The 16812-nt window shown below is 34.4% G+C and overlaps 1 protein-coding gene and 1 non-coding gene across 2 annotated transcripts; one reads left to right on the forward strand and one right to left on the reverse strand.

The window, feature by feature from the left end:
* Positions 1–7870: 7870 nt before the first annotated feature.
* On the forward strand, positions 7871–11007 carry LSM8 (Small nuclear ribonucleoprotein family protein). The gene is made up of 6 exons (XM_085703654.1): positions 7871–7998; positions 8106–8161; positions 8632–8672; positions 8787–8861; positions 10515–10567; positions 10677–11007. Exons 2-6 carry the CDS (start codon positions 8122–8124, stop codon positions 10765–10767), a joined length of 300 nt encoding a protein of 99 aa, XP_085559780.1. The 5' UTR covers positions 7871–7998; positions 8106–8121; the 3' UTR covers positions 10768–11007.
* Positions 11008–14249: 3242 nt separating this feature from the next.
* Positions 14250–14366, reverse strand: LOC146932047 (U5 spliceosomal RNA). The gene has a single exon (XR_015009007.1). It is a non-coding gene; the product is annotated as a U5 spliceosomal RNA (small nuclear RNA).
* Positions 14367–16812: the final 2446 nt, after the last annotated feature.

A 16812-nucleotide genomic window follows, 5' to 3' on the forward strand; every position in this document is an offset into this window, starting at 1 on the left:
ATGTGAAGACTTATGTTTGAATATGTTTCTGGGAGGATCTGCTTGATGTGAGCCATCTTGTGCTTCATCAGAAGCAGTTTCATCTTGCGCTTCTGATGTGGGTTCAGCTTCTGGACTATCTTCAGATTCAGCTATCTGATCAGGTTCTGGAGTAACTTCAGGAACCTGTATCTCTGCAGAACTTTCATATTGCTTTGAAGTTTTATCTTCAAGCTCTTTGTCATCAAATTTAACGTGCATAGATTCTTCAACACAGAGTGTTTCTGAATTATACACTCTGTATGCCTTTGACCTTTCAGAGTAACCTAAAAAGATTCCTCTTTGGGCCTTGGCATCAAATTTCTTTAGGTAGAGCTTGTTGTTCAGAATGTAACATGTACATCCAAATTGATGAAAGTAAGAGATATTTGGTTTTCTTCCTTTAAAGAGTTCATATGCAGTTTTCTCCAAAATAGGTCTAATATAGATCCTGTTTTGAACATAACATGCTGTATTCACTGCTTCTGCCCAAAAATGTTTAGCCAAATTGTTTTCATGGATCATGGTTCTGGCCATTTCTTGTAACGTTCTATTCTTTCTCTCTACAACCCCATTTTGTTGTGGAGTTCTAGGAGAAGAGAATTCATGGATGATTCCATGTTTTTTCACAAAAAGCTTCAAATGGCTCATTTTGAAATTCTCCACCATGATCACTTCTGATTTTCAAAATTTTTGACTCTTTTTCAGTTTGAATTTGTGTGCAGAAGTTACTGAATACCTCATATGCATAATCCATACTTTTCAGGAATTTCACCCACGTCCATCTGCTGTAATCATCAACAATGACTAATCCATATTTACTTCCATATAAGGATGCAGTACTCACTGGTCCAAATAAATCAATATGGAGTAATTCTAAAGGTCTTGAGGTTGAAACAATGTCTTTGGTTTTAAAAGATGATTTCACAATTTTACCTCTCTGACATGCACCACAGAGTGCATCTGAATGATAGTCAATGTCTGGTAGCCCTTTCACAAGTTGTAACTTACTAAGCTTAGAGATTAACCTCCAGTTAGCATGTCCCAACCTTCTGTGCCACATCCATTTCTTATCATTCACTGATAGTAGGCAAATCACTTTCTGATCAGCCAGTTCAGAAAAATTGATTTTATAGACATTGTCAACTCTCTTTCCCTTGAACACAATGGATTTGTCTTCCTTGTTGATTACTGTACAGTTGGGTTTTTCAAAAAGCACATCATAACCATTATCACAAAATTGACTAATGCACAAAAGGTTATGTTCAAGACCATCTACCAACCATACATTATTAATTGAGGTAGAGGAATTACCAATAGTTTCTGTACCTATGATCTTGCCTGTCTGGTTTCCTCCAAACTTCACATTTCCTCCCTCTTTCATTGTTAGGCTGAGGAACATGGAATTGTCTCCTATCATGTGTCTTGAGCAACCGCTGTCTAGGTACCATGATCTTTGCTTTGGCACTGCTCTTAGACATACCTGCATCATTGACATTTTTAGATTTAGGTACCCATTGTCCTATGGGTCCTGGAAGGTTAGTACTTAAGGCTTTACTCTTCACTTCTTGTACCTTGTGCTGTGAGTTGGGTTGCTTCTGATTAACCATCACCTTAGGTTTTGGTACTTCAGAAGCAGTAACTGTCTTCTTCTGAAACTTAGACTTCAGAACCCCAGATTTTGGTTTCACCAGACTCTGAGGAATAGGTTCTGATCTTTTCAGGATCCTAACCTTTGAAATCTTGGAATCAGATTTGATCATAGCCTTTGACTTAGAGTTCTTTGGCTTTGAAGTAATCTTAGCCTTAGAACTAGAAGCTTCAGGTTCTGATTGAACAACAGTTTCCAACTCAGCCCCTTCTGGTACAAAGAAGGTTTTCAGACCTTCCTTGATGCATTCACAACAAGATTTTAGATTGGTTTTCTCAAGTTTCACTTCTGGAAAACCAATTCCTCTGCCATTGTTCTTGTAAATGCTATAAATCATAGAAGCTACTCTGCTTCTGTCAATGCCAGATATAATAAAATCTTCAAGAGCAATTTCATGGTTACTTAAAGGTTTTTCATTACACTTTTCTTGTAGCTTCTGACATAAGAACCTGAGCTGATCTTCATATGTTTTACACATGAAGTCAAAGCCCCTAAGTCCTTGTTCAGAAGCTTTCAGATCCAATAGATTTGATTTTTTGCTGTTGTACCAAATCAGCATATTTTTCTTTTAAATCCTTCAACTCATTGGTTCTTACTTCAAAATGTGTAAGAAGTTCTTTAAGTGACTCAACAAGTTCATCTCTGGGAATTTTGGAATATACCTCGTTTTCATCTTCTGAGTCTGAATCTGATCCAGCTTCTGAAGTTGCTGTTGCTACCAACCCAACAGCTACCTTTGCATCTTCATCAGCTTCCTCTTTATCAGATCCAGATTCACTACCCAAATCATCCCAGGTTGCCATTAAACTCTGCTTAATCTGCTTCTTGAATTTGCTTGGTTTGAATGTAGACCTCTTTGACTTGTCCTTTGACTTTTCTCTTTGAAGATCAGGGCATTCAGCAATGAAGTGTCCCGGCTTCTTACAGTTGAAGCATCCCTTCTGATCTTCTTTCCTTGAGCTTCTGGAGTTACCCCTTCTGGCGAGAAACTTTCTGTTCTTCTTGGTCAGATATTGAAGTCTGTTTGAGTGCATGGCCATTTCAGCAGCATCTGGTTCAGAATCTGAACTTGACTGTTCTTCCTCTTCAGATTCAACCACTTTGAGAGCTTTTGATGACTTGCCTTTGGATGAAAGAGCTATTGATTTACTCTTCTTAGTAGACTTATGTTCATTAAGACTTAACTCATGAACTTTGAGAGAACTAACAAGATCTTCGACACTTAAAGTGTTTAAATCTTTAGCTTCCTCAATGGCAGTCACCTTTGGTCTCCATCTGGCAGGTAAGCTTCTGAGTATCTTGCTTACATGATCAGAAGCAACATAGCTCTTCTTTAAAATCTGTAGCCCAGAAACTAAGGTTTGAAACCTTGAGTACATCTCCTCAATAGTTTCATCATCCTTCATCTTGAATAACTCATACTGATGTACAAGCAGGAGAGCCTTTGCTTCTTTGACCTTCTTGCTCCCTTCATAATTTGAACAGAGAGAAGCAAACATAGCTTTCGCAGTGGATTTGTCACTCATCTTCATGTATTCTGCTTTGGGTATGGCAGTGACAAGGACTCCTCTGATAATATGATGCTTCTTGTAGAGTTTCCTCAGTTCTGGAGTATGTTTCTTTCTATCCACATCAGCTCCTTCTTCATCAAGGACTAAATCACCAACACCATCTTCCAGAATATCCCATAATTCTTCATCTAGGCTCATGATGTAACTGTAAAAGTTGGTCTTCCACCAAGACAATTCTTCAGCATCTCCATTGAATTTTGGAATCTTCCCAACACTGGATTTCTTACTATCACTATAATCATGTGAGACATTTTTATAGATAGTATCACCAGAACCAGTAGGAGGAGGAGTCGACATGTTTTTCTCAGATCTTTGACTGTTGCACGGTTAAGTGTTACACAACAGACCAAGGCTCTAGATACCAATTGAAGGTGAGAAAAACACAAGAAGGGGGTTGAATTGTGTTTTGAAAAATTCTTCGTTTCTCCTAAAAACTGAACACACTGATCAGAAGCTAAGTGAGACAGCTTCTGAAGTGATGATCAAAATCTAAATGCAGCGGAATAAAACAGAGAGAGAGAAGAAGAACGACACAAAGCAATTATACTGGTTCCTTCCACAATCCGGAAGTAGTCCAGTCCCCCTTGCACTTCCAAGGAGATTTCACTAAGAGTAATATCTGATTACAATTGCTCAAGCACACAAGCAAGAGACTTCCTTTGCTCAAGCACACAAGCTAGAGACTTCCTTTGCTCAAGAACACAATCAAGAGACTTCCTGCTCAAGCACAACTGCAAGAGACTTCCTAACTAAACAAAATTACACAGAAAATTGTTTAAGGTTGAACACTTGATATACAATCAGAGGTGCTCACAATATAAATCAGATACAGACTCAATGGACTTAAGAATTTCTAAGATATGACTTTGAGACACAGAAATTCTAAGTGAATGCAGAACAATTTCAGCAGAGGTTTGGCACTTGTAAAAATGTTGTGAGTCTTTCGTTCAGCGTTCTTGCATTGCCAAAACTCTAAGTCTTCACTCCTTTAAATAGAGGTGTGAAAGAGACGTTATGAAATTGCCAGCACACCAAAGAGTCGTTGTTGAAGCTTGATCTTTCACCAATGATATTTTGCCTGATTTGGTTGTTGTCCTATGAAGAACAAATTTGAAATCCATTCCTTATCCAAAGGAACATCTTTGCAGGCGAAGCCGTATTCTGAAGTTGTTTTCTTGTCTTGTAGCGTGGACACAAAACAGAGTAGTGGAGAAGGTGGTTGTACAGTTCGTACAATAGTACAATGTCAACGCTTTCGTCCAAATTGCAAGCACATGCCTTCAAACACCTTTGAAATGACCGTTGCAATGTTCCACTAATTTTCTGCTGTGTTTTCGAGTCCAATAGACAGCTTTTGCAATGTAGATTCTTCAATCTTTGAATCTTCTGCAAATCCAGTTGATCTTCAGCTTCTGGTGAAATGACTTCTGATGAGGCAGCTTCTGATGATGCAGCTTCTGATGATGCAGCTTCTGATAATGTGGCTTCTGGACCTCTTGTCTTCAAAAGCACTATTCTTCAGGAGCACTATTTCTTCAGGAGCGCTTTTACTATCTTCAGGAGCAGCTTGACTTCAGGAGCGCTTTCAACTTTCAGGAGCGTATTGCCTTCAGAATCGTCTAAGCTTCATTTTCTTTTGCTCTTTATTTGCTCATTCAGAACCAATTAATGATGTAACTTTTTAACTGTGGTCCTGTACACTTGAACAAATATTAGCTAGTCCAATTTACAATTTTTAATACCTTATTATCATCAAAACTCTTTGAGGTTCATTGTTAAACACATTTTGTTCCAACACGGTACTCTTATTAAATAAAGTCCGACCATATTGGGCCATGTGGGCCAGCCCAGCCCATTTAAAACGTTTTCATTTACTCATTCTATTTTGGGATTTACTTTTCCCACCCTTTGGGTTTCCTCGCGCGTCCTATTTTTTCCAAAAATGCCATTGAGTTTCCGGATTTTATAATCCGGAATAGTGTTTTCTTTTGTTAAAGGGTGAAAAAATGAGTAACGGACTTTTCCGGATTTTGTAATCCGGAAACTTCAAAAAATAGGACACGTTACATGATGTTTCCGGATTACATAATCTGGAAACCCTCTAAACACCCTTTTTCAAGGTAAAACAGTTCGGATTATATACTCCGAACTGTATCGGCACAAATTATAAACATGTTTGTCACATGGATCGTCATTTTAGGTACAATATTAATCTTCCTAACTCCCATTCTTCTGTTTTTGGGTCATTATTACCTGTTCTTAATAAAAAAAATCAGGTTTTTGAGCTACTTGATCGGATTGCTCCGAAACTTTCCCAGAAAATCAGAAAAAATTCAAGGACCATGAATCCCTTAGAAGGGACTTCTTACGGGACTCGCCCCTCAAAATCCAAAATTCCATCGTTTAGACCCATTTTTCATTTTTTTTAAAATTTTTCATGTTCTCAGAAAAATCCGAAAAAATTTGTATTAGTTTTATTTCATTTTTAGAATTTTTTGGTGCTATTTTTATATTTTTATGATTTTATTTGCCAGGTTTTTAGCATTTTTACTTAGTTTTTTTTTGTTGTTTTTAAAAGCAAAACTCAAAACTGCTGAAATGTGAGAGAGTCTGATGGCTGATTATACATAAGGATTGTCCGGATTATAAAATCCTAAATAGTAAACATGAATCCGGATTTTAAAATCCCGAATGCACAAGGGCATTTTTGAAAATTTTACAGGGCGCGGGAGAAGGTCATAGGGTGGGAAAAGTAATACTCTTCTATTTTATACAATTATCTATTCAAGTAGGTATGATTCGAAACAAGTGTAACAGTGTTCTACATTAACATTGAATAATTGAACCAAATAGTAATTAATTTATAAACTTTAAAAGTTTGAAAGTTTTTTTCAAGGGAAAAATTAAAAAGTTTTAGCTTGTAGTTTTCATAATTAATATATTTTTATTTGACGACTTGTATAATGAGTTAACGACTTAGTCTGGAACAAAGATGCACCTCTCAAAGGGTCACTGTTTGTTTGGAGAGTTATTAATAAAAGGATTTCAACGAAGGATAATCTGATATGTCGTGGAGTTGTACCCTTTTCTAATATATAATTTCTCTAAAAGTTTTTAATATAGTTATCTTTTGACTTCTTAAAAAAATACTAATAATTTTAAAATTAGATGATAAATTTAAAATATTTCATTAATATTTTAAGAAAAAATCACACAAAGATATTGATAGTGGAACGACACGAAGTCTTATGAGATAGTCTAATCTGATCCAATATTCTATAGACTATTACTTTTTCCACCCTATTTGTTTCTTGTGCGCCTATTTTTTACGAAAATGCCCTTCGGATTATGTAATTCGAATTTGAGTTTTTCCCACCGTAGGGTGAAAAAATGAGTTTTTTTTTCACAATTTCGGATTTTTTCGGATTTTGTAATCCGAAACCCTAAAAAAAATAGGGCACACTATTTGATTCTTCCGGATTATATAATCTGAACACCCCCTAAACACCATTTTTTAAAGTGAAAAACAGTTCAGATGATATAATTCGAACTGTATCAGAACAAATTCTGAACATACTTGTAACATGGATAATCATTTTATGGACAATATTAATATTCTTAACTCTCATCCTTCTGTTTTGGGTCACTGTTAGCTGTTCTTAGTCAAAAATCAGGTTTTCGAGCTACTTGATCAGATTGCTCCGAAACTTCCTCAGAAAATCAGAAAAAAATTAAGGACCAAGACTCCCCTAGAAGGAACTTCTTACGGGACTCCGCCCTTCAAAATCCAAAATTCCATCGTTTAGACCCATTTTTCATTTTTTTAAAATTTTAAATATTCTCAGAAAATCCGAAAAATTTTGCATTAGCTTTATTTGATTTTTAGAATTTTTTGGTGGTATTTTTATGATTTTATTTGACTAGTTTTTAGCATTTTTTTACTTAGTTTTTTTTGTTATTTTTAAAAGCAAAACTCAAAACTGCTGAAATATGAGAGACTCTGATGGTTGATTATACATAAGCATTGTCCGGATTTTAGAATTCGAATTCACTTCGAATGCTTTTGGATTATACTTACTTTTATACTTATTGCTGAATTTTAAAAAGTGTAACGAACTAGATGAGTATATTTATACTTACTTTTTTATTATCCCAATTATACCTTTAAAAAACTTTTTCTACAATAAAGGTTGTTGTTGGTGTTATTAAAAAAAAAAATTAGATTATATTTTTTTTGTTATATTGTTGGTGTGATTGAAATAGATAATTATGGTTATTTTGGTTCGTTATAAATTAAAAGCAACAAATATTTATATTTTTAGTTTTAATCAAAATCAAAATTTCATAAAAAAACACCGTTCATAATTTTTCGCAATAAAAAGAGGGAAAAGATAGGTAGCTAGTTTAAATAAAAGGGAAATGTTAACTTGTGCCCTTAAGGCACAAGTTTAAAAGCCAAATGTAGAAATAATGTATTGGAATGCTTACATTAAATTTAATAATTTATGTTTTAATGAATTGAATGCATAAAATTTAAGGGAATATTTCTTTTTTCGGACATCTTATCATGTGCCCTAAAGGCACAAGTTAACACTACCCTAAATAAAATAGACCTATTTTATGTTGGACCGGTTGAGTGAAAACCCGGCCCAAAGAACCAAAGTGTTGCGGTGAAGTTGATTGATTAATCTCACAAACTGAAACCTTATTATTCATTCATTCCCCCGCCATCACTCTCAACTCACCACTCTCTTCTCGGTTGGTTTCTTCCCCAAATTTTATTTTATGCTCCGCAATTTTTCACTACATAGTTCAATTTTGTTATTCATTCATTTAATTATTTAAATTAATTAACACTTTTGCAGTTGTGAGATTATCATTATGGCAACCGGTGGCCCTGGACTCGAGTCTCTTGTAGATCGTAAGCAATATTCAACTTATTTCATTTTTTTTATGCCTAATATTCTAATTTTTTTCATATTTATATTTTAATTTCTATGGTGGAGCTAATATTAGGGATTTGATCTTAAAGGGATTAATTGATGAAAATTAAGTATTAATTAACCTGTTATGGTAGGTTTATCTTTAGGGGACTAAACTAAAATAGGGTTAAACTAAAAGGATGCAAAAATAATTGAAATGTTCGGGCGCGGGTTCGAACCCGTAACTTCCCACTTCTCAGCATTTGGTGTGTCTGAGTCTCGCAGCTAGGCTCTTTTAAAATATAGGGTTTTAGTTTTTAATATTTATTTACTATCGTGTTTGCTTTCGAAACTTTGAAGGTGATATTTGTCAAATTTGATTTTATTGAGATGTGTTTTCTGTTTTGAGCTATGCTATGAGAGGCAATTTTGGTTAAAGTTTTTATTGTTTTTTTGGTTGTTTTCGCAGAGCAAATTTCGGTCATTACAAATGATGGACGAAACATAGTGGTAAGTCTTTGTATTCTACATGAAATTAGCTTGACAGTACGGTGTGTGAGTCTGTTTTTAATGTCTAATGTTGTTTTAACTTCTGATTGCGATGTTATTCTGTTTGCATTTCAGGGAGTTCTAAAAGGTTTTGACCAGGCAACAAATATAATTCTTGATGAATCCCATGAACGTGTTTTTTCTACCAGGGTAAGGATTACATTATGCACTCGCTTAAATTTCTTTGAGGAATGATTTGTTGGCATTAGAATTTTGATATTGAATACGGTATCATTTTATTTTTTTTTGTATTTTTGAATGTGTTTAAGTTGTACAAGGTAAGAGAGAGATAGAGATAAACGCATACGGTGTCACATAAGGCATCTGTGTTTTGATGTTCAAATAACAACTAAATTATTAGCTTAGATATGCCTGATATTGAATTTTTTTGCACTCTATCCAAATACAAGCTATATGTGTTTATAACCTACAATAATTGTTCTTTTGACATGACAAAATTGGCGATGGCTCCAATGCACAAGTCAATTAGATTGTGCACGGTTTCTTTATACCATTGGATGATAAAGGCATAGTATATCTGTCACAAACCTACCTCACTGGATCTTTTTCTCATCTATTCCCTCCTATTCGCACCTTTGCTTCTATAGCATCTGGTCATCCCTGCCCCTGTTCATCTTCTTCACACACCTTAATGCCCAGATCTGAAAACATAATTATATTGGCCACAAATAATTCAACATCTGTTATTGACAGTAAAAGCAGTATTTGAGTATACGGAGAGGGAAAGACGGTCAACCGCCATGTAGGCGGCTCTCTGCCGTAAATCTGATTTCAACACTATGTGATTACTCTTGGCGCTTCGCCTATGGCCGTCTCAAATTAAAGACCTAAACCCCTTATTTCTACGTTTCTTATTTTTTTTCAAGAGACATGATAGGTTCAAGAAGAGATTTTTTTTTTTTTTTTGCTGTTGCTGTAATACGTGATTGTAATTCAGAATACTTGTGATGATATTTAGGTTTATTTGTGACATGTAATTCTCAAAAGCATATTCAATTTTACATGGTTGAATTTGAAATCAAATGGAAAGTGGTATTCGTTTGTTTGATGGTGATAAAAAAAACTTCTTGATCTGCCAAGGCTAGGCTACCCAGAAAAAACTTTGGTGTAAAGATGACAAATGACTCAGTGTGTAGTATGTACCGTTAAATATGATGGACATCATTGATCCAGTGGTAAATGAGTACTTGTTCACATGAAAGACCTATGGCCATTGTGCATGTTAGATTAATCCAAAAAAGTTAGGCATGTTTGAATTTGATGATGGGATGAGGCATTGACTATTGACATGATATCCAACATCTTGAGCTTGATATGCATTTGTATTTTACTTTTTGTGACACAAGTGAATTTTGAATATTTGTCTTTTTACTAATTAGGATCAGGATGTTGAAATTCTTTATCTTGCTCTCCTTTTATTGTTTATACAGCCAGTGAATTTGAAGCCATGGACTTTTTTCCTGGACTTTTGTAGTAATTAGTGAATTTGAATATATGGGTTTGCGCCAGTAACAGTAGTGGCTAATGGCTTATTTATTTTTCTTTCACCCCTACTGTCTGAAGTTAAGGCAGTGATTGTTAAATAACTTGAATTGGAATTTTCTGCATTTGACAAATGCCGGTTACAAATTCATGTGGTTGCTAGTTTTCCTATGCCTTCCCGGCTTCCCCTCCCTTCACTTTGAATATTTTTTAATTTATAGTTTTGTTACCTGTTTCTGTCTTGCATGTCATAATTTTATTTGTTTTCCTCATGTCACTCATTCTCAATTCTAATTACAGGAAGGTGTTCAGCAGCTTGTTCTGGGTTTATACATCATTAGGGGTGACAACATGTATGTCTGTTTATCCTATATCTTGTACTTTATTCCATTTTGGATATTTATCGTCACATCTGAACCCATCATATGTTGGTTTAATAGTGTTTCCATTTGGATTTTTCAGAAGCGTTGTTGGTGAATTGGATGAAGAACTAGATTCTAGCCTAGACTTGTCCCAGCTGAGAGCTCATCCCTTAAAGCCTGTCATTCATTGAAGTAAAACAATGTTAGAGTTGTTGGGAGATGCTTGCTTTCTTGGTGGAAAGGATTGGAACATTATTAGTACACCTCTTACGGCATTAAGCAATGAATGAAGTATAAGAATATGTTGATAACATAATATGCTAAATAAGTATATATCTTGATTATGTTTTTGATGTTGGCATGAAAATCATGGCTTTCTGCATGTTGGGTTATGCAATGCAACAAACTCCTTACTATCTTGTCTGAAGAAACTTTTTTTTATTCATTTTAGTTTGCATGTTTGGGTTAATGTTTATCTTACGTTTGATATTATACTTTTCTATCGGATAAAATGTGGAAATGTGTTACATGTATCATTTACATGTTTTCTCTCGTACTAAACATATCATTAGTTGTTTATTCGAGAAAAAAAAAAAAAGCATAACAAAAGTTGTAAACCATAAATTATGTTATGGTGTACAATTGAGAATGACTTTGACGTCCAATTTCAAAATCTTGTATATATGCCTAACTAATTAGTATGGCTTATAGTCAGAGCATCAGTTAATTTTTCCTCGTTAGATTGATTTTATTAATAAAAAAAAAGTATACTTAATCCTACATGGTGAGTTATGGCATTTTCTACTTCTTTAGTTGATCTTGAGTAGTAAGCCCTCATTGAAGTTGTAGTGATAGGTCCATGATTTTGACTATGCATATTGCTTTGAGACATGGTTAACTGTAGAAAATAAAACAGATTATTACACATTTGTGAAAAACTAATTTCTAAGTGAATGTGTTAATTAGTTATCAATCAATTGAGCTACGTTCCCTAAAAAAAAAAAAAAAATCAATTGAGTTACTAAAAGTGGGGTTGTAGTTCCATTGACTCCAGTTAATGAGTTACTAGTCGAAAAATGTTTCACGGGCACTCATACATCAAAATAACATCTTGAGTGAAAGAAATAGAGATGATGAGGTGTTATGTTGATAATGTGATGAAATGAGAAAGATAAAGAAAATATGAAGTGTTGAATAAGTATCGTAGAATATAAGTTGTATGAATATCATTATTGTATTTTAGATCATATTAATTTGTGTCATAAGGATACAATTAGAGAATTCACAAATTGTAATTATGCTTTAAAAACAACAATTTTTTTAATTCTTTTAAAAAATAGAATTTACAATTTTCAACATGAATTTTTATTCTTTAATATACTATTAAGTGTCCTAAATGCGACATGTCAGTTCTCTTGTTGTTTATATCACCTCATATACGGTTGGTAAACTATGATCATAGCCTATAACATAGTATTGTACTAGATCAACCTTGCGATTTGTTGAACTGGTACTAAAATTCTAGATTTAAAAGGGCACATTAAAATTCTGTTTTAGCTAGAATGCACTCCCAAAAGTGCATTTTTAAGACTAAAAAATACGGATCAGTCGGATAGTGGCAACATGGAAATCTTCAGTTCTGTGTGCAAGACAGGTGGCTTGTTTTGTGGACCCCACATCCACATGGCACAAAGGTACAAAACACTACTGCCCAGTCCAACTTCATTTTGGGAACCTCTGAAGTTAGAAGTGTTGTCTTCTTCCTCACTCATTTCATTACTTTCTTAATTCAGCCAAACAACGGTAAGTGCATTCTTTCTGTCTTTTTTGCCTTTTTCATGCTTCTTTTTTTATCATTCACATTTAAACCCCCAAACATAATTGCATGCCTTGTGAAAACCATGGAAAGTAGTATCATGCATTAAAGACCCAAGAAATATACTAATTTTCTTTTTTGCATGCATGCATGATGTTGTTTTATTTTTCCCTAGCTGATTTGTGATTGATATTTGAAACCCCTGTATTAGTAATGTATTAATATACATGATGGTTGATCCTTATGAGGTGTTAACTTCATGAAGTTTTAGCTCAGTGGTAACATTAAGGGATGGAATTCAAATTCTCTTGGAAACGGTCATAAAATGGTTACTAGTATCATTTGAATTAAAAAAAAAATACATGATGGATGAACTTTCTTATTTTAACCTTTTTCTTTTCTTTTTCTTCCCAGGATTTGAAGTGGTATAGTTCAATAATGGTTTTAAAAAAGAGGCCTTTTGATGACAGCAATTTGCACACTTCGGTTAAAAAACCAAAGTTCAGACAGTTTTCCATGAGGATCATGGAAAAGAGCATATTCGGATTAAGGAGCGCGGAGGAACAGGAATTGCACTCCCTGGAGAGAGATATTGAGGAGTGCTCCAAAGAGCTTCTAAACAAGAAAAAGCAAGCTAGTGGTATTAAAAGAAGAAACCAATATTATAAGAAAATGCAGACCAAAATTGAAGAATGTGTCGAAGATCTTGCAGCAGAGAAAGCACAGGTCGGTTTACTTGAGGAGTTGATTGACAAGAACATGCATGAGCTCAAGAAATATAAGAAAGAACTTCGTAAAGTAAGGATGGCAATGGTATAGACAGTGGTGGAAGGATGGCAATGGTATAAGAAAGAACTTCGTAAAGAACTTCGAAGATCTTGGAGTTCAAATCTTTACTCGAACAGTCCCAGGCCAAACTTTACTTATCTTCCGACCGAACTCCAAATTACCACGGTCTCTTTCCCTTAAGAATCGGAGGGTGGTTAAGACAAAAAAAATGTAGACGTTCGATTTTTTTAAATGGTTTGAGGTGTTCTCCACCCCATTTACTTTGAAGTGAAATTTTATTGCACCATGCAGATTTTGTTCAGAATCTTATCCAAAAGCAGAAACATATTGAAGCTGTTAGGTTCATCTATGCTTATAACATGGCCAACAAGAATCAATCAGTTGATCTCTTACGGGAACATGTGCAGAGTGCAAAAGTGATTTATGAGAGCAATTGCAAGACAACCAACTCCATTGAAGTCAAGGTTCATTTTTTTTTTAATTCATATTATATATTTTATGTAACACTCTATCTTCATGCAACTTCATGTTAGTTATAAATAAGTTGAATTTGGAATCAGGATAAGGCAAGAGATGAAGAAATTGCTAGTTTGGTAATTGTTCTACTATGCATTTCAGATTACAACATTGAATCTGAGGATTTACTTAATGAGATCCAAGGTAGAATTCTTGAGCTGAAGAGAGAAAGGCAAGTATCTTCTGGTATTGGAAGTTCGCAAATGAATTAACAGGATTCTGCATAAGCTTTGGCAGCACTTTGCGTTTCAGTTCTTGGATAATTTGGTAGTATTTTTTGGTTTTGGGCTGGTTAAGAGAATGTTTATCTAATGTATTATCATGTTAACATGTATGTCTATCAATTTATCTGAACGAGACACAAGGAGAAGGATTGACAGTAGTGAGAACTGGATTGTACATACAAACTGATGAAAAAATATGGTGGTCACCTTGTACCATTTTGATGTTTTGATTGTGATGATAAGAGTTGGTTTGTGCTGTTCCAAAAAAAAAAAAGCCTCAATTGCTTTAGTTGCTTTGAAATATTGAGGTAACATTCTGGAAAAAGAAGTATATTTTTGAAAGGTCACCTCCCAAAAATAGAGGAATGCCACTCAAAGCAACGAGCACATGATATCCTTTAATAAAAGGCGAAATAATAGTTTGTTTTGTACTCACTGCATGGCTCCATGCTAAAAAGGCAAAAGAATAGTTTGTTTTGTACTCGCTGCATGGTTCCATGCTATCAAACATGTTCAGTCTACCTCTATGCTATACCGATAACTTGACCTCGATTTTATTAAGCAAAAACCGATAACTTGACCTCCGTTTTATTAAGCAAAAACAATGTGGGACTTGACGATTTTTTTATCTCACTTGATATATAGTCGATAGTTGATCTAGTCTAGTACATATACAGAATAGAACGAATCTTGATGATCAAATCAATGACTTTCTCATGATCTTCCATCAGAAGAAGCTAATCCCGTTTAAGCTTGCAGTTTCACCTTCTTCACTTTGTCACCACCTGTGACATTTTTCAAGTGTATCCCACAGAAGCTTTGATGATGCACACACATAAATCTTATCAAAGTTCACCTCATCAATACTTTGATAAATCATGAAAGTTGCTTTGCAATCTTTATTCTGCTCTCTATTCGTTGCACGTTCCAAGTCTGTTACATTGTATCTAATCTCTTGAACACCATTGGTGATTACTTCCATCACTTATCGGAAGCCAAACAACGTCTTCATCTGTACACTCCACCTATCCCAATTATCACTCGTCGAATTGGGTAACTGTGTCGAGAAGTTTCCATTAGAACCCGTTACATCACCAGGAAATTGGTGATTGTTTGCGCATCAAGAATCTGGATTGCTATTGGAGTATGTATCTCAAATCTTGAGATAACTCTTAGATGAAAGGCAATATAGAAAGTGGAGAGTATGGAGAGAATTTAGAAAACTAAATTGCTAATATTTATTCATTGTGTGATCAAGTATTTATATACAATGAAGTAACTTCCATTACAAGTTAAACAGGTGACTAGCTCCTTAGCAACAGAATAGTAACTAACAAAGGAGTATTTGAATTAAGTTCTTTTATTTAAGAGGGGATAAATACAGTTTAAATCCCAATTATAGTTTTACTCTTTAGGCTGCATGGTTCTAACATGCAAAACCTTTATAGAGCAATTATTACACTATATATAACTTATTATTAAGCAGTAGCTCGGACAAATACAAATTCAAAGATATCTTCAATATTTAATGTATTTAGGACCAGACGCCAAACATCTTCACCATCAAATTTTTTCCTCCCAATATCAACACAAACTTGAGATATAGGACAGAATTGAAGCTTGTATCCAGAACCATGTTTCTGAATTATAAACCACCCATTTATGATAGTCCTATTGTCGTTAATACCTTTAATACCAACATATGGTAATTGACTTATTTCATTAACCATCACCCACTTGTTTGATTCAGTACAGTGTCTGTGAATTGTCTACAACAACTTCAAATTCTGCTGGTTGAGTGCCTACTGACATTACAGCGTTGTATTCCAAATCATAATAATCAAATACCTCCATTCGTGTACCCTTGCTACGTTCAGCCTCCGGAAAAGTGTCTTCAAATACAGTAGTAAGTGGACAATCTTGATTTCCTGGCATGCCAAGCTTCAGTCCACCACCAGTTGTTCCACTAGCTGGATAAATATAGTATTCCCCATGAGAAACAACGGGGTTTCCATCTGTATCTTTTACTTGTTCAGCATCTTGTGTAAATGCTATTGGAAAGTTGGTGGTTAGGGCAAAGAGGAGAAAACAAAGGGTGGTTACCAATGTAGGTTTCATAGTTTGTCAAGTAAATGTTGATGTATATCTTTGTGTATTTGTTTTGCATTTGCTGCATAGCTCAAAACCTCTATTTATAGACTTGTTTTAAGAGTAGATTGGGCATTAATTAATTTGCACATATAAGAAACCATTCATGTTTATCTAAAATTTATATATGAATGTTATAAAACAAAATCGTTGACAAAAAATAAAAAATACACACATATTAATCACATGCAAAAAAGTTATAAATAACTAAATACTACCTTTGACTTCTTTTTTTCCAAGCAAAATGGTGGAGGCTTTGTTAATTAACTTGAAAGTGAAGGGAAAGGGAAGCATCATAGATAAGGTAGAACATAATCGATTTAATGCCTCTATGTTATTGTTAATTTCATTACTAATCCAAGATAGGGCCACATCATGCATGCTATATAATTCAAGTGTACCTATTCAATCGATCTTTAAATTAGTAGTTAAATGAATTTTTTTGGGAAACATGCAAGTAGATAATATAATTAAGTAGGTTCCAACATTCATGGCCTCCCACATATTGGTTTCTTAAATTTTCAGCCATAGACTCTTTTTTTTTTTTTTTTTTTTTTAATGCAAAATGGCGGAAGCTTTGTTAATTAACTTGAAAGTGAAGCATCATAGATACTTATAGTGTAGAGCAGAATCGATTTAATGCTTTATTTTATTGTTAATTTTATTGCTAATCAAGATAGGGCCACATGACGCATGTTATATAACTAAGAACCCATGCCAGAAGATAATGTGTAATTCCACTC

The sequence above is a fragment of the Medicago sativa genome, chromosome 4, assembly GCF_051527215.1.
Source record: "Medicago sativa cultivar Bolivia chromosome 4, Bolivia_mono, whole genome shotgun sequence".
NCBI lineage: Eukaryota > Viridiplantae > Streptophyta > Magnoliopsida > Fabales > Fabaceae > Medicago > Medicago sativa.

Coding starts and splice junctions, on each gene's coding strand:
- LSM8 (XM_085703654.1), top strand. CDS start 8,122: ATGGCAACCGGTGGCCCTGGACTCGAGTCTCTTGTAGATC. Junction 8,673..8,786: donor ATGATGGACGAAACATAGTG/GTAAGTCTTTGT, acceptor TTTGCATTTCAG/GGAGTTCTAAAAGGTTTTGA. Junction 10,568..10,676: donor ATCATTAGGGGTGACAACAT/GTATGTCTGTTT, acceptor TGGATTTTTCAG/AAGCGTTGTTGGTGAATTGG.